Source organism: Sinocyclocheilus anshuiensis, unplaced genomic scaffold (genome assembly GCF_001515605.1).
Source record: "Sinocyclocheilus anshuiensis isolate Anshui unplaced genomic scaffold, SAMN03320099.WGS_v1.1 scaffold2053, whole genome shotgun sequence".
Taxonomy (NCBI): Eukaryota; Metazoa; Chordata; class Actinopteri; order Cypriniformes; family Cyprinidae; genus Sinocyclocheilus; species Sinocyclocheilus anshuiensis.
The window spans coordinates 254,654-273,609 of record NW_015558795.1 but is presented as its reverse complement, the minus strand read 5'-3'; the positions used below and the strand labels follow the sequence as shown (position 1 = coordinate 273,609).

The 18,956-nt window shown below is 37.7% G+C and overlaps 1 protein-coding gene across 1 annotated transcript; it reads left to right on the top strand.

Moving 5' to 3' along the window:
* Positions 1-2,263: 2,263 nt before the first annotated feature.
* On the top strand, positions 2,264-14,637 carry LOC107681499 (cadherin-17-like). The gene is made up of 8 exons (XM_016477811.1): positions 2,264-2,287; positions 3,862-4,053; positions 6,399-6,640; positions 7,470-7,600; positions 10,117-10,356; positions 12,930-13,046; positions 14,251-14,367; positions 14,475-14,637. Exons 1-8 carry the CDS (start codon positions 2,264-2,266, stop codon positions 14,573-14,575), a joined length of 1,164 nt encoding a protein of 387 aa, XP_016333297.1. The 3' UTR covers positions 14,576-14,637.
* Positions 14,638-18,956: the final 4,319 nt, after the last annotated feature.

Genomic DNA, 18,956 nt, shown 5'->3' with positions numbered 1-18,956 from the left:
GATTTCTAGTCGTGTCCTCTTTTGGAAGGCCAAACAAAGTAGTTTCGCTTTCACAACGAAACACACAGCGGGCTTCAGTGAGCGGAGGCCGGCAGCTAGAGTGAGCGGAGGCCGGCAGGCTTGAGAACGGCGCTGCTGGTGGGCTTGCGGCTACCATATGTGTACAGATCTTCTTTATGCACCAAGAGCTTGTAACACTCCAAAAAGAAAGGAAAAATTTAAATTGCATCATATTACCCCTTTAAATTGGATTATTCTGACTGCTGACATTGAAAATTATGCATTTCTTGATTGCTGTTTTGACAGTGTCTGCTTGCATATTTTATTTATGTTCGGTAGCCTAATTCTTCTATGAAATGTAATATTGGTTTGGGTAAGAGCTTATTAGAAAATAAATACATTTAATTTTTATATTAAGTAGAGCATGATCTCATACATTTTGGATACATTTTTAATGTGTGATGAGAACGACACCATCTGGTCTCACATTAAATACTATTATGTATTTTAATTATTTTACTAGTGCTTAATTCAGGTACATTAATAGTTACCAGATAAGTCATATTTTTAAACTGTATTTTCATTGTTGAAGTTTAAAAGTCTGGGTGTGCGACAAGGAGAAAACAGTGATTTTGACACCTATAAGGAGGTTGAAAAGTATGAAAACATCATAATAGAAAGATAGTAAAAAGTTTTTAAGGTGGTATTATTGTTAGTTTGACTAAGAAAGAGGAAGTTGTCCAAAATTATATGTATTTTTATAAATATGACCAAAGAACATAAAAGTGCCCATAGTCTAAGAATCACCGATATATTATTTTGTCATCATTATTTTGGTTTAAGGAGTTAAAAATGGCCCTTATCAACCTTGATTTACATATTCCATCACATTGTTTTGCCAGTTAAAGTTTTGGGTGGGTTTTTGTGAGCTTTTGGGCTGGAAATCGTCCATCCAAACTGGCAACACTGCGCTCAAGCAGCTGTAACGTCAACAATGTCTCGCAAGCAATCCCGATGTTATGTGTTTGTTTGTAAGACTGAACGTAAGAGTCTTCATTTTCTCCCAACATCTGAGCTGCTGAGGATGCTGTGGATTACTTTCATTTTTCAAGGTAATGCGCCTCAACATCTACCTAAATATGTGTATCACTCCAGACTCCTTTGTGAATGTCATGTCGTTATAGTGCTTAGCGTTTTAACCGTATTTGTGTGCGTACATTAAGTTTTTTTTTTAACTGATCAGCGCTGCACTTGTGAGATTAGTTCGCGCCGTTTGTAGTGCGAGATTTGTTCGGTAGCGTGATGACAGGTCAGCACGGCGCGAGCTCTGTAACATTGCGCTGTTTCGTCCCACTTTCAGTGCATTTGGCTTCCCATATGTACGGCTAAACAACGGTTCTCTCGCTCTCAGTTATGTTGCTTCTACCAGCTGTTGTTTACTGCTGTAGATATGCAGTGCAGAGAGACGTATACCTGACGCCCTCTTCTGGAGACGGGGAGGGAATATGCAGCTCATTTGCATTTAAAGCGATACACTCCAAAACGGCTCTTTTTTTAGACACACCCCAAAAAGTCATTTTCCAGCTGTTATAATAAATGATCTGTTGGGTATTTTGGGCTGAAACTTCACAGACACATTCTGGGGACACCCAAGACCGATATATTACATCTTGTAAAAAGGGGCATAATAGGTGCCCTTTAATATCAGTTTTAATTTATAGAAAAGTTATAAGTATAAATGATAAAAATAATTGTTAATTATCAATCAGAACAATAACATAATTTTTCACTTTATCTGTATTGGCCAGAATGTTAATATCAGTAATTGCATTGAGTAAACAAATGAAATATAGACTGCTGTGATGTTAATGTGGAGCATAAGATCAAAAGTTTGCAGAACATATCTGATTCTCCTATTTTTGGAAAAAAAATCTTATCCTGAGGTGATGTTTTAAATATGACCACTTACTAATTTGTAGCGCTATCTATTTATGGTACATGAGCGCATATGCAGAACAGCCTTGAGTGCCTTTCTTATGTCATCATCTTTGTTCACTGATGCAGCCAAGTTGAATAATAAACAGGAGATGCTCACTGACTACAGTGACGGGAAGAGATGAGCAAAAGGAGAGATGGAGAACAGATGCAGGATGGAGGCAGGCAGTGGTCCCTGATTTCTGGAAAATACCCTGTGTGTTTACGCCTATGTGTTGTGAATAATACAGGAGATGTACATGGGTGCAGACAGAGTGCTGGTGTGAAGATGGAGGGCAGCAGCAGTGGAGGGGTAAAAAAGCAGCGCTGGCATGAATTCAGCAGGTATATTTAGATCCGCTTTGAAAGAAGAGGAAGACATGCCCTGTTCTGCATTCTGGAAACATCCATAAAGCTCTCCTCACTGGCTTTGTGCCTTTCGTTTTCATTATGTATCCCCTAATTTAGTTGACAATGAATTGTAGGCACTATGATGCAGCCAAAACTTCTTAGAGGAATGATGGTGCTGTACTTAGATTAATGAACAGCACTGTTTGCAGAAATACAGTACACACAAACACACATTTTCTACTCTCCTGTGAGACACTTACCTTATTTTTTGTTTTCTTTTTTTATATTTGACTCTCTCTTAAAGTAATATTATTTTTAGAAAGTGATGTCTGTATGTCAGGAGTTTATTTGGGAAGTGCTGGAGGTGTATTGACAGTCCTTGGATGGCCAGACCAGTGAAAGAGTAACTAGCATCAGAATACAGCTCTTTTAAGACTATAAAGTTCTCAGTGTCAGCAACACTATACCAAGTGGCCAAGGTTGTCTAGTTAGGTGTTGTTAGCTCCTGCTGGTAGAATTCAGAAAGCATCATTCTCCACTGCTATTCAGGGAAAAAGTGGGACTGAGTAAAGGGGGCCCAGCACTATTGGGGGCCCACAACATTTTGTATTATTATTACAGTTGAAAACAGCTGTGCTGCTTAATATTTTTGTGGAAACCGTGATGCATCTTTTTCAGGATTCAGAACAGAAAGTATAAAAGAACAGATTTTTTTAAACAGTTTTTTTTTGATAACTATATAGATGTCTTTTCTGTTACTTTTGATCGATGTAAACGGATTGTTCACCCAAAAATGAAAATTCTGTCATCATTTACTCCAGATTTGTTCCAAATCTGAATGAATTTATTTCATTTGTTGAAAGAAGATATTTTGAAGAATGTTGGAACAACTTGAGAGTGAGTAAATGATGACAGATTTATTTAATTATTTGTTTTTATTGCTAAATAAATGTATTCATTTATTAAAAAAAAAAAAAAATCTTACTGACCCCACAATTTTGTGTCTATTGCTAATATTTCATTACATTACATGTTCTGGTTCCCTAAACTGGAGAACACTCAAAAATTACACATTTTATGCAGACATTTGTTCATTTTGTTTTGCCTTAGAAACCTAAATATAATTTAAAGGATCTGACCATAACGTTGTCACAAATATTCTATTTTCTAATCACGCACTTTTTAATGATTTCTTTATTCTCCATTTTTATCATAATTACATGTAGTATCTTAGAAATCTTGGTAACACTTTAAATTAGGGAACACACATTCACTATTAACTAAGAGTTTTCCCTCAAAAAAAACTCCTAATTTGTTGCTTATTAATAGTTAGCATAGTAGTTGTTATGTTTAGGTACTGGGTAGGAAGGGATCTAAAATATGGTCATGCAGAATAAGGCATCAATATGTGCTTTAAAAGTACTAATAAACAGCCAATATGCTAGTAATATGGATGTTAACAAGCAAGTCAATAGTGAGGATTGGTTCTTAAAATAAAGTGTTACCAAAATCTTTCATTCATTTCTGTCTCTCTAGTATGGACCCTTCCACCTGGCTGAGGACTCCTCAGTGGGCACCACAGTCACTGTAGTGTCGGCATGGGATGCGGATGAGTGGGGTGGGGACAACTGGCAGGTGGACTACAGACTTGAATCTGGGAATGAGGAAGAGGTTTTCACTCTAGTGACTGACAGACAGACCAATGAAGCTGCCCTCATCCTTGATAAGGTATCGTCTCTGCCTGCATACTACTGCCAGTCATACAGACAAACATCAATCCAAGTTGCACTTGTTTTAAAGAATGCGCATTTAAAGCACAAGCATACTTTTCAATAAAGGGGTTGGGAAAAGCTGAGGATTTAAAAAAAGAACTCTCAGTGGTCTGTTCTTTTTCACCGAATTAGGAAAAAAATCTTGAATGATCACCCTGACATAATGTGATTGTTCTTTGTTTATACAACTTTTAATCTGTGATCTGAAATTGATGTTCTGTTGGAAACTTCTAAACACATCCAAGTGAGCCACATGCAGTTTTGTGAAGTGCTTACAGAATGGGACTGACACTGCAGATACTCATCGTCAAATCGTCAAAATGTTACTATAATTATCTCTGTGTTTACCTTCATTGAACAGTTTCATTTATACTGGCTGGTATTTTTATAGGTAACGTTAAGTACATTTTAAAGTTTAAGTGTTAAGTGTTGGTTTAAGTGTTAGGTTGTTCACCACTCAGCCCTCAAGAGTTCAAACACTACTTTTCAAACTAAATATTTCATAAAAAGAGTTTATATACTGTTCAAAAACTGACACCGGTGTGAACTAAAAATGTCGTAAAAATAACCCAGTTGGTTAAAAAAAATGGCTCATGTAAATAAATTACCAGAAAATGTCTAGTATCATTTGTTTTCAAATGCCACTTGGTTTGATCAAACACAGTTAAATGTATACATATTAAGTGGGGCTTAGGTTTTTAAACACGTCTTGAGGTCATTGTATGAAAACAAACAGTTAATTCATTATTTAGCAGGCCATTCATCCAGGGCTCAAGACCTGATCCACACCGCGACCCACATTCCCTTCAGGTGATGCAGTTGTTCCACTGATTAGTGTCACTGGTTCCCTTGATCTTGGACTCTGTCCACCCCTTATGTGATATACAACAAGTTTGATCCATTCCTGACATCTTTTATTCATGTTTCGTCAGATTATAAGCTGGGAGTTGATGACATTTCAACAGAGGGTTTCTGAATCCTTATATTTACATATGTGTCAAGGAACTGAGCCATTTGTTTTACTTTGTGTTCATCTGTGTTCTCGTTTACTCTGCACAACTCTCTCTGTTTTTGTTCTGTCGCCCGGTAATTAAGTAGATGTATTGTATTCTTAATTAGCAAGCGCTAATTACAATATGTCATGTTTGCAGCATGGGCGATCGACGCTGGAGACCACATATATTTTGTGTTTCAAAGTAGAAGAACTGTTTTTAGGTAAACAACAGTAATAAATGGAATTTGCTGTTGCCTTGAAGCCTGTTAGAGCAATGTTTTTACAGTTGTCAGGAGCTAGTATGAACCATTTGTTGTGTTCTTTTTATGCATGGATTGGCTGAGGATTTGAGAACAGCTCATTTCTTGTCCATGGTGGCAAGTGTGCTGAACACACTCATGTGTTCTGAGTGGAGCAAAAGGATAGAGCTTTCTGTAACATTATTAGAAATTCATTGTTGTAAAAAGAGAGCTTCTTAAACTGAATAAGAAAAAAAGAGGTCAAAGTAACATGACAATTAGGGTCTCGTTTTCCCTGGAGAAGAAGTGGAGAAGTGGCCAATTAAGTCTTAACTGGTCATCAAACACTAATACCAGGTTTCTGGTCACCATTTGATTTGTAGATCCTAGTTGTACAGGACACTGTTGTTGTGGTTGACTGAGATAGCATCTGGAATAAGGGCAAAGAATGGCAGAACATCAGGGTCTGGTCAGAATGCTGGCTGCTCTTTAAAGTAAAAGTGAATTAAGTGACATAATGAATTAAATTAAGAGAAGTTTGGATGTAATATTACTAGTGGGAAAAAATGGTAATGCTGTTCACTTCCAGTCAGTAGCATTAGTCTTTATCTCCCAGTCTCTGTTTTTCTAATTTTCTCCTTTCTGGGAACATAAATACAGAGTCAACATTTGCACCATCGGTGACATCATCATTTGTTAACAATTATAGTCAAGATGATTTTTGTTGATTTTTTGACAGGTTGTGCGCATCCACAGAAATATCTGACCTTCAGTTTGATGAATGACATCAGAGCATACAATGGGTCATTCAGAATCTGAATTGAACACATTTTACCTTCAGAAATGCAGGTTGACACATTGTGATGACTAGTGAGACACTCTCAGATTGTGCGATTTTGTCCTGGTTTACAGTGTGCTGGTACAGATTATGAAGAGAAAATCAGAGCACTGCCTTTTTGTCCTTTTTCAATGTTCATAATTACCGAGTGGCTTTATTTTCTCTTGAAGCCATCCTCCATGCATCAAAAATAAACATACTGTACTAACAGTGTGTTCATTTGTGTGCAGGTGCTGGACTTTGAGCGGGAGAATGAGTACATACTGGTGCTGAGTGCTCAGAACCCAGTTGCTCTGGTCCGAGGCAGATATGGACCGGCATCCACAGCAACTGTCGCCATTTTTATCGATGACATCAATGAAGGGCCCGTTTTGTCTCAGAGCCATTATGAAGTCACTGTCAGAGAAGGGGAGGAGCCAGGACGTGTTATTGCCACAATCAGAGGTTATGACCCTGACTCTCATCCAATCAGGTAAGGTGATTTTTCACTCATTTAAAATAGTACAAATACCTATCACAATACCAATTGGATCTATACATCGATTCCCGCCCTGCAACATTTTCCAGCTGTCCCTTACATTCGTAAACTACAAGAGATACCCCAGATTATTAAATCTCAATTGACACAAATAGCACATCCTCAAAATCTAAACCACACAGAGGAAATTCACTATTTGCTTCAAAACTAAAACTCTTAAGAGACTCTTAATCTAGAAGTGTACACCAAAATATAAACATGCAGAAGCACTGTCATTGTCAATTACTGTGGTCTGTTCAGGTTGTGGATTTTACACAGTGTACAAGCAGGTGTTATCCTGCCGTTCAGATGTTGCCACATCATTTCATGTACCTGACATGACTGATTCTGGTTCCTTGGCTAAACAGCAGGGGAAGTAGTGCATAAAATGGCAGGCATCTGGTGTGATTTGAGAGGACTGCTTCAAGAATAGTTACTTGTTCATATAGATTTCAATCATACATTTTCCATTGGAAGGTGGAAAAGAATCTGAATCTTGATCTAAAATGCATTAAAAACAGTAATATTGTAAAATATTATTACAATTTAAAATAACTGGTTTCTTTTGTAATATATTTTAAAATGTAATATATTCCTGTGATGGCAAAGCTGAATTTTCAGCAGCCATTAATCCAATCCTTCAAAAATCATGCTGAAAACCTATTATTCTCTTTGTATATGAGCAAATTCATCTTGTTTTGTTGTTGTATTATAATCCATAATGTTATAATTGCTTGATTAGGAAAGAGAATGATCATTCAAACTCTCACTGTTCTTTCTTCAGGTATTCGCTGAGAGGAGACACTAAGAAATATTTCTCTATTGGGAAGTACTCAGGAGAGCTCAAGACGGTCCAGGCTTTGGACAGAGAGGAGAACAGCACCTACACCATGGAAGTGGTGGCTGAAGATGGGCGTAAGAGATATTTTACTCCCTCCTCTTGCTGTGCATTCACTGTGGAGGGCTGTCAATTCATGTTGTTTGTTTGAATAAGCATGTCCGTCAAACTGAAGTCATTATACAGAGCAAGTACAAGAAGAAGATGCTATCAATGCGAGACATCTGGGGAAAATCAACATCTCTCGGCTTTCTCTCTTTCAAAATCATCAGTGCTGCCGAGACACTTGACATTTCAAAACGCTGTGACAGGCTCTATTCAGGATCAAATCTCATTTAAAAATTCTGGGCCACATCCACACGCCGTGAGAGAAATCTCAGACATTGTAACTAGCAGTGAATGAGTCACCAGCTGAGATGTTGTGGTGTGTGAACGATGTGTGTGTGGTATAGAATACCACATCATTCCTCCGCACCTGAACGTAGGGTGCAGATCAAAGATTTGAGGTGCGAAGGTCATACAGTTCACCCTCCAATTACCTTCTGCTCCCATCAGTGTGCTCAGATGAGAAATCAGTCCAGTCCTGAATGCTCAGTCACAAATGTTTACAGAGGAGAAAAAAGGAGAGAGATGAGATGAGAACCAACGATATGACTCTTGCGTGGTCTTGACTCTTGAGTGTTGAAGCAGGGTCAAAATGAGAGGGAGGGTATAAGAGCAGGGAGAAATAAAGAAACCATAGATGATAGACAAAAATAATACACACCTCGGTATCTGAGAGCTTCATTGTATTTTACTCTGGACTGCAGAAAGAGATGCATAAAAATAGACAGTAAGCGTTGGAAAGCTGTAAAAAGGAAATTATGTCAAATGCTTTACAGATATTTTTAAGTATGAATATTATATATATAATATATATATATCAACACAATTCCTTCAGTGTGATGTTTGATTGAGTATTGTCGTAAACTATAGTTAAAGGTGAAGAATGCAGTTTCTGCACTACTCATGTCACCTAGTGTAATTAAAAATAAAGTAAGGATTATTCTTATGCTTACAATATTATTTCATCTGGGGATTGATAGTAAACAGCTAACATGCGCCAAATCTTAAATTTAGCTTACCTGTCAAGAAGAAGCTTCATCTTGATTGAAACCCAAACATATCATTTAATTCATACATCTTTAAAAGCACCGCCAAATGTTTATGAGTCGTTTATTAGTGAAGGGGTCTTCAAAAGGGGGTCCATGAGCCCTAGGATGTACTTGGCGGTACCACAGGTGGTCTGCCAATTATTGTTTAATCTCAAACTATTTTGAGTGAAATTGCGTGAAAGTCTATTTAAAAAAATGTTAACAAAAATACAGTTTTAAGTTAACTAAGCAATTCTATATAGTTAAGAGACAAAAATTCAGGTCAATATATTAATGTCTTTGCTATATAGGTGTCATAACAAAATATGTTAATACATAAAAGTATGAAAATATGCATGTTTTTGCAGGACAGGCTTAAAATGCAAACACACGAAATTAAATTCCCCCTGAAATTAGTTGCAGTTTTATTTATCTGTTTTCTGGGGGCTCGCTTGTAGGTGTAGAGTTGTTATTTGCAAGATAAATATGTAAAGTTGGATATTCCTTTTCAAATCAGTTTTTATTGTTTTATAATGCTGTAGCTGGTTAAATGCAGACTGATTCCATTGAGCTTTGTAGCACTAATCTCAATCTGCACAGCCTTTGATACAGCTCTTGACCAGTATTTAGCATCAGGTTAATGTCTGTTTTAAAACATCTCCTGCAGTGAAGAGAGCGAAGAAACAGTGCAAGCAGCAGCTTAATCTAACAACATTTTAAATCCGCTGAACAACGGCTGAAGTTGTATATTTTTTATGAACAGTGTTTTAATAATTCATGGCTTTATCTCCTGAGCACAGTATAATAACGCTTTTGAGGCATGGCATATGGTGTGGATTCTATGTAGTTAATACTCTTAAAAGGATAGTGAAAAATGAAATTTTGTCATCATTTACTCACCCTTATGGCAGTCCAAACCTGAATGACTTTCTTCATCTGAAACAGAAGATATTTCGAAAAATGTCTCAGTCTTTTGTTGTGCATACAGTGAAAGTCAATGGTCACCAAACCTTTTTGGTTACCAACATTCTTCAAAATTTCTTCATTTTTGAGTGAGCCATCCATGTAAGAATAGCAACCATTTCCAAACAGCCTGATCACACCGGTGTGATCGTACGCGTTAAAGGGTTAATGATAGAACTTTAGTCATTAGAATTAAAACCATTTATGAATGCATATTTGTCATTTAAACTGAACTTCGGACTGGTGGTGGTACTTTTGGTCATTCAGTGTTTCTGTAAAAAAAAATACAAAAAATTGGGGGAGTAAAATCTGAGAATTTATTAGCCATTGGCTAATATTAGACATCATTTAGTTGCCCAGAGTAAGATTTAGTCGCATATGCGAGTGATTTACTCGCAATGTAGAGGGTTGAACATACTGAAATACACTAAATGCACACTAAGTACAGCTCAAGATGAAAATGATTAATACGTTCTGCCACCTCTTCTCTCCTTCAGGTAATTCCTCTTTGTCGGCCTCCACGCTGGTGACAGTGCACATTCTGGATGTAAATGACAACAGCCCAGTTCTGGTGGGCGATTACTCCTGGAAATACCTGTGCACACCTCGCTGGGAGGATCAGGCTCTGGTTCTGGCCTCTCGGGACAGCGATGGGCCCCAGCATGGAGGAAGGCTCAACTTCTCCCTCCGCAGTGACGCCACTGTCCGCCGCAACTGGAAGCTCACTCCTATCAATGGTTTGTCTCTTTCTTGACCCACTTCCAGCCCCTCTACGTATTGAATAAGTTGAATGTGACGTGACAAATCTCCCCTGTCGCCCATGAACTACGTGGCCTGTCTTTAAAGATCATTTTGTCTGTCAGTCATTTCAAAATTACATGTCAGACGATCTTAATTTGCCCAAACCTTCTATAATCACAATAGCACTGACAGGCCTAGTTACGTTGACCTCCTCAAGCAATGACGTCAATGTGGATAAAATTAGAGATTTGAAAAGAAAAAAACTGCTGTTCTGTGGCTGTAACATCTGTGCAGTCAAATTGAGACGTCATCAGAACTGGGTGTAATGCGTTCCACCTGCTGAATCACACACACAGTGCAGGTCTGGGGAAAAGAGCGTACTGACGAAGGAAATTGCCCTCCATGTCTAGTGTCTTCAGACGAATATGTGTTGGATGTAATAAGCGTAATGGCTTTCTTCCTGATAGCTTCAGGCGTCATTAATATGCCAAGCTCATGCCGGTGAGCAGGTTGACTTAGTTGCAGCGTCTTGAGTCACGGACCAGAATCCAATAGATTTTGATTCTGTTGTTCACTCCTTTTCTTTCACGCTCAATTTTTTTCTTCTCGGTCTGTGTCTAAGTTTTTCTCATGTTTTTTTTTTTTCCTTGTTGTTCATGGATAAAAAAGGCCCCCTCTAGTGACATGGGGTATTTATGTTGCCTTTAATTTATATGATCTCACAGCTGGGGCCGGTTGGTTGAGAGGCTAAAAGTGTACTTTCATTGACTTTTCATCTAATTGATCTTTAGACATCCAACAGTGAGTTTCTTTTTTTCACACTCACCTCTCTCTCTTCCTTTTTTACCCATCCAGCTTTACATGCTCCATCATGAAAGCGTGTCGAGAATGATGGTGAGGGATGACGTAGTCTGGCGTCTGTAGGTCTCAATTTATATTTCACCCTGAACCCCACCCCTATCCGGAATGCTGAATCCCTGACAATTTTCAAGCGACAGCTGAAAACTCATCTCTTTCGACGCCACTTGACTTCATCCTAAATAAAAAAAAAAAAAAAACTTTGTCTTTCTCTTTATTTATTCCTTTCCTTTTCTAGCTTGTACTTATTTGAACATTGCCTAAAACTTGGTATTACAAGCACTTCCTGTGTCTGTTTGCCTCTTTAAGAAGAATCGCTTTATGTATTCCCCAACTGTAAGTAGCTTTGGATAAAAGCGTCTGCAAAATGACTAAATGTAAATGAACACGTGTCTTTGCTTGTTTGATGTGTGTGTCCACTCATGACACAAGCACATCCACGTCTTTAATGTCTGATGGAGTTCAGTTCCTGAATTTGAATTAAGGATAAAAAAATAAAGATTCAAAATTGCAAATAAGATGTCATCTGCTTGCCTGTATTTAGTACACATCATCAGTAAGGTGTACACTGAATTTGATATTTTTAAAAATCACATCGTTAAGTGTTTTTCATGGTAATAGTTTTAGGATATCCTGCTGTTTTTAGTGATTGAAATACTGGCAGGTGCTGTATATGGATTGCACATGCCCAAAATATGAAGTCTGATCACATATATTTGTTTTTCTTCGTTTGAGAGGTGATCTAAATATTCAGGGCTTGAAACAGATGGAAAATTGACACGCTTGTGCTGCAGTTTTCCCGGTCTCCATGCCAGTCACGTGAATGAAAACTATGAATAGGCCCAATAGATAGTTGTAGTGTACTGTCTATATTGTGTAGAATACATTTCTTTTAAGTGCTTCCACCAGAAAGCTTTTGATGTGGAGGCTATGGGCAACATATTGGTCACCTCTGACGAGAGATATCTGTGAGAGATAATCCTGTACTAGTTTAGTACTGGTGACCCCCTTTAGTCCCCTGTTGACTAGCACATTAAAGGACTCTAGTGTCAAAGGACAGTAGTGGGGCTTCTTGGACCATTGATAAGAGTGAGCAGAGACTGATAACAGCCCCTTGTTTACTGGACTGAGTTCTTGCTTTTGCGTCACACGGCCAAATCCCGATTGGGCAGAGTGAGGAGTTTTCCCATAAGATTTACTCAGCAGCATTACACTCGACTGCTTGACTTAGTTTAATGTTTTGTCACCTAATTACTGTATTTCTGTTAATGTCAAGGGTAAATATTATAACTCGTATCAATAACTAGAGAAAATAATGTTTGTATGGACAAACTTTGATGCTGGCTTGGTTTAAAATAAAGTTTTAAGTTTGATGGTTATATAGATGTTATACAGCTAGCTAGTTGGCATTGAATGCAAGATTTAGCATGCTGCTAGCATTGTCTTAGTATGTTACTAACAGATTTTAACACATTACTAGAATGTTATAGCACATTGTTTAGCTGTTTTAGCACATTGCTAGCATTTTAACATGTTGCTAACCTGTTTTAGCACATTATTATCATGTTGCTAGCTAGGGATACTAACTTGATGATAGCATATTTTAGTGCATTGCTAATATTTATATTGTCAAGCCGACAGAGCAATAACATTGTTCTTTATGACTAATCTTTCATGGAAATGTAAGCTGGGATTTCATTTTTTTCCACAGACACCCACACCAACCTGTCTTTGAATGTCCCATACCTGCCTCCAGAGGTTTACATCGTATCATTTACCATCTCAGACAGCAGCTCTCCACCCAGAAGCACGTTCATCAATCTGCCAGGTAACATAGACGGACTAACATAGAACTGAATGAATGAAAAGAGAGCATGTTTACGTAAAGAACGAAACCATGTACGTCATTTCATTACATTCATACATTGCATTCACTAGCTGTCTGAACACAATGTTAAATGGACTCACTGGAGACTGTAATGTTCACTGGAGGTCACAAATGACATTTTTTAATTTAGATCTCTCACAATGTTCCCCCAACACATAAAGAACGCAATTAAGCCACATTTCCATGATAAAGCAAGCAGAGTCACGTCATTCACATTATTAACAATGTACAAATAAGCTTACTGACTGTTCAGCCGGAGGACATTTGTGAAACAATTTAGCACTAATGTAGTCAGTATCTATAATGATGGAGCCTTGTTTTCTCATACCGCTTACTGATGTGAGGTTGTGAGAATAGGTGAGATTTTTTTTTTCATGTTAAATCAATGTTTATTTAGATTTTGCCTTTTGCATATTCTCTGGAAGGTACATTGTAAAAAGTGGATTAATGCAGTTGAAGTTTAATTCATTTAAAAATAAATAAAACATGCATACAGGTTAATTAAAAAAATATTGGTCTTGAAAAGAACATTTAAATATGATTCATTCATATTAAATAACATTTTTTAATTGAATAAAAACAGATCGTTTTTATGTTGAGCATACTGTATGTGTATGTACATTATTTGACAACAAGGGGTTCTCAAGGGGGCCACAGGATGATTTAAAATTAATTTATTATTAATTAATAATTATATTAACAAATAAAACTTAATTAAAATGCTAAAAAAAACAAGATATAATCTAAAATCATATATATAGTGAATCATGTTTAATTTAATATATCAAGCAGTGTTGTTGTAATTACAGCAGACATAATTATCTTTGCAAATATGGGGGCCTTTGAGTCAAAAAGGTTGAGAACCAATGCTGTGTGTTTTTGTGTCTGCTTGGTCATGCATTCACATTCATTGGTTTAATAGATTCTCTCTTGAAACATCCTGTTCACACAGTCTCCAGTGATGCATGGCATGGCCACAGGTGCATGGCTCCTCTCTCTTTCCCTGTGTCTGACACTCATGCTAGTTTCCCACAAGACCTCACCAATGCAATCACCCTCACCTAGTGTTCCATAAATATGTCCTATTTTCCTTGCCCCTCTAATGCATTTAAAAAGAGCTCAATGGTCGTTTTTTCTCTCACAGTGACGGTTTGCCCATGCAATGTGAGAGGGAACTGTAGAACAGCACCAAAACAGCTTCAGGGCATGCCCACTATTCAGTCAACAGTGGGCATCCTGCTCGGAACTCTGGGAGTTATAGGTGAGACGTGTACACAGCTCATTCAGAACATCCTGAAATGATTGGAAACGGAAGAGGATAATACAATTTGCAGTTCCTGCAATCACATTTTATGTTCTTGTTTACAGGTGTCATACTGATTGTTATATTTGTGAGACTGTCCTACCAGAATTCAACACCACCAAACAAAGGCTGCCAGGAACGAGTGCCACTTAAAGTCTCTCTCTAACTTCTGAGAGTTTTTAGATCATTCGGTCATTTGGTCACTACAGTTTTGAAAGTAGCATCAACTCTGAGGGATTTCTCTGTTTAAAGTCTAGTTTGCTAACTTTTGATGCCATACGATTTTGGTTTTAGTGAACAGTAACATATTAGACACTATATATATACAGTATATATATAGATTAGTACCACTGTGAAGAATTCAAAACTTCTCTCTACATGTTATTTATTTGTTTTTAAGCTATGTAGTTACTATCTTTATTGCATTCGTACAGTAGTTTATAATAATTAGTGGGATCAATAAATAAATCAGTTAATTAATTTTCTTTCCTCTCTGAGTTGTGTGATCAATGAACTGAAATAAAGAAATAAATCTGAAAACAAGCTCTGTTTGATCACTCGTATACACTGAGGTAAACAAAGTTAATTAACTTTATGAGACCTTCAGAAATAATTTTCTTTATATTTCTGTTATTTATTTGAATGCAATCTACTGTAATTAGAATGTCTTGTTTACAATCAAGTAGATAGACACAGTACAGTGCCATTACAGTACAGTACACTCACAATACAGTAGTGGCAATTAAAATGTTTGGAATGATAATTACATATTTTTTTCCCTCTGGCGTATGATTGATTTAGTTCAAATGTAATAAACAGGCTCTGTTTGGTCACTCATATTAATAGAGAAGGGCAATTAAAATGTTTGGAATGATAATTACATATTTTTTTCCCTCAGGCGTATGATTGATTTAGTTCAAATGTAATAAACAGGCTCTGTTTGGTCACTCATATTAATAGAGAAGAAAATAGACTGACATTGAGAAAGCAAGAGAGAGCTTAACCTCATTCATGTTTTTTCAGGCCATCTTCAGGCCTTAGAGATGGAGAATAATCATCCCATCCCCTGGGATAATAACCAGGCTGAAACAGTTTCACATTTAGTGAGACAGGAAATATTACCCACAATCCCTTTTAGCCAGCCATCTCCTGTTTATGTTGAGATGACACTGGCGAACGTGACCCAGATGACCTTACAAGTATGCTATATATAGACATTGTGCGCCAAAAATAGCCACGCCGCTGAGTGACGCCAAACAGCAGCCTTCCTGCTACGACTGTAAACGAAGCCTGTTTGGCATCGAATGTATAGCAGGCACTATTACGTTCTGCTCATGTTCCCAGCCTCAGGTGCTCTTTTAACATATCGGTAAGCTTGTCACATTGCCTCATGCTCTTCTAGTCATGTTTCTGCTAAATCTTGCCACGAGGACATCATTCACAGGCAACAGATGAACAGTGGATTCTCTCAGCATCTCTTTCATGAGTATTCTGCTATTAAAGCATAGAATCATAATATCACATCCAGGGTTGCTCATTCCTCCGGGGTGTAAGGAAAGAATTGTAATGTCCAAAAACAACATGCTGATTATTTACCTTCAAGCAGAGTTCCCGATACAGACGTTTTCAGGATGTTCCCTAATGTAATCTTAAAAATACAACATGTACGCAAATACTACAAAATGTGAATTGCTTTTGGAACTGTCAACACATTATTTTCCTACGAACAACCCCATGAGGGTTATGAATGGTTATGGTTGCGTATTTTTGAAGGGCAGCAGCCCAAAAGAATGTTTACAAAAAGACCCAGTCATTCGTAGGTCAAGCCTAATAATACTGTGAAAGGCAGGGTCTATATTTAGATTCTCTGGCCTTGTTTTAGTTCTCTTATCAGATCGGTACAGCTGGCTAACAGGTCAGATTAAACTATCAACCAGCTGAAACTGTGAGCTTTAGCTTTTAACCTCTGTCAAAATGTATGTACATTTTGCTACAAAGAGGAAATACAGACTGAAAAACAGGGTTTTGCAAAACTCCAAAAACTTACATATACATAGATCACAGCAGGTTCCAGCTGAAATTAATACTAGCGGCAGTAAAACACCAAAAATGTTTTCCTGTTTATATAAATTATGATCACAGGGTAAAACATTAATAAAGACGAATTTTTGTTTGGTTCCTACAGAACAGTAGTTGAACAATATATAGAACAATACTATGTTATGATCTGAAAACACTTTTATCATAGTGCATAACTGACCCTTCGCAAAGCCCCGCCCCCCTTCATTACTGTTGCTACATTCGACAAGTCATGGTGCTCTCACGCCACACATCACGTTCTCACGCTGTGAAAAATACACTGCGGAGCAAAGTGGAAACTGACAATCTGTCAACAGACAAGACAGAGCAGGTAACTTTTGGTATGAAACAAAGTCTCAGCTTTCAAATTGGGTAATTTTTTATGAAATTCAAACAATAGTTACCATTTTGTGACTTTTTAATGTTGTAGTGCCTTAGTTCAAACGGCAGTGAACCGATCATCTCTTCCTCTTTACTGTAGTATGAAATAAACATGAATAAACATCAGAAGGTATCCTGCTTCAACCGCTATACACACCATTTTTCAAGTTAAGCCCACCGACATTAATCTTCTCTCCTGACTGGTTTGTTTGTTGGACAAAAATGGCATCATGATTGGTCACATGGCCTTTCAAACAAATTCCCTGCAAAGGGTCAAATTGAATTCTAACATATTTTGGCACACCTCCATATACTTTTCTGACAAGCTTGCTTAGTAGCTCACCTGGTACAGCATTGCACTTGTAATGTGTAATGCTTGGGTATGAGTCCCATAAAATATGACATGGATCACAATAAAAAAAAAAGCTTAAAGGCTTTGTAGAAGCAAGATAAACTGGCATGGATGTTTCAGGAAATGTGTATTGATCTTATGATTACTTATCGGTAGGGTTTAGGTGGAACATTTTTTTCAGATACAGTATAGCATTAACCTTTTAGCACCACACAACAGTCATTTCATTTCCAAATTGCTTTTAACTCCACTCACTGGACATTTTCCACTTTAATCGTGTCACTAAACGTGCAAGAAGCAGCTATAATATCATTTTGCAGAAATGTCCACAGGCACGTTTTTTCCAATGAAGCTGGGTTAAAAAAAAATCTTTCTGCACGAGTCCTGTATAGTGATTTGCCAAATGTCTCAGTCAGCTGTAAGTCCTGCTTCTATTCTTGGCCAGGAAGAGTGTAGCTGTGATGTCTACATGAGACATATAAACACGTTTCAGGGTGATGAAGTGCCTGTGATGCTGTTGGTTTGCAGAAAATGACTTTGTGGAAAATATTTGTCATTTCCAGAGCTGGAAAGTGTCCCCTTTCTTCCATTTCGCACACTTTTCCAGAGAGTGTAAAGGCTCACAGCGCAACGCAGCTCTTATCGTTTGCTGTTTACACATGTGGAGGCTGAGACTGGTGACCTGAAAGCGATGCCACAGTGAACAGGCCAGCATGAAGATTGGCCATTCTTGCCCCTGCCAGTTTCACCCTTCCACACAGGCCATGTGCTCACACTTGGGCAGGATTCAACATCAGCAGTGCACTGCATCTTTCTATTTATAATCCTTTTTATCTATCCAAAATGAGCCAAGTGTTTGCCTGCCTGATTAATTTAATAGGGCCTCTCTCCACTTTTCCCTGTCGACCCATCTTGTTTACCGCAGCTGAGATTGGAAAAGGCGAGTGAAGGTTAGCCGTCTAAATCGGAGAGGCCTCCTTCAACCAGAAAAACCTGTAATTGTTTTGATCTGATGCATATTTAATCTTGCCACATTGAGTGATGCAATCTCCAGTGGAGCTTTGTGAAGAGGGACAAGCATGAAATCCAATTTAGTCAGTGATTCAGATTCAGATCGCCCTATTGCACCCTGCAGCACAACCTCATGTGGCATATTCATCCAGTTGTCCTCTTCAGCATTTACATTTTCATTACACAATAATAGTGTGCTTACATACTTGAGACTTAATGTCACATTTTATTACTGTTACCTCTCTGATAACACTCTGGTAACTTGTATCACTGCATACAAGGTATGCATAGGTAACAATGTTACCTATGGTAAATTAAGGTGATCTGAAATTAAAACTGGGGGCATTTCTATTTCAGCAGTCAAAATAAAATTAAAATGTCCAATGTTATTACCTGAATTTAAAAAGTCAAGACAATTTCTACATCTGTATTATGACCATTATCAAGTGTAATGCTACGATGAACTATGGTATCATTGCAAAGGTTTTGTGTGTGATTTTTATCAGCATCTCACGCAGTGAGCATCACGGGCCTCATTTATAAAATGTTGCGTATAAACAGTCCTAAATTTGTTCTAAGATCATTTCTCAAAAGTGCCTAAGTGCGATTCAGAGAAAATGAACGTGCTCACAAAAACAAGTGCATAAGCCTCTCTTCCAGGTGTGACATTTATAAATCGCAAATGATCTTGAAATTGTGCGCAGCTGACTGGTGTCAGATCTCC

Bases quoted from the DNA above. Each gene is read 5' to 3' on its own strand.
- LOC107681499 (XM_016477811.1), top strand. From the start codon at position 2,264: ATGGAGGGCAGCAGCAGTGGAGGG. The intron at 6,641-7,469 runs GTAAGGTGATTT...TTCTTTCTTCAG, and splicing joins CCTGACTCTCATCCAATCAG to GTATTCGCTGAGAGGAGACA. The intron at 7,601-10,116 runs GTAAGAGATATT...TCTCTCCTTCAG, and splicing joins AGTGGTGGCTGAAGATGGGC to GTAATTCCTCTTTGTCGGCC.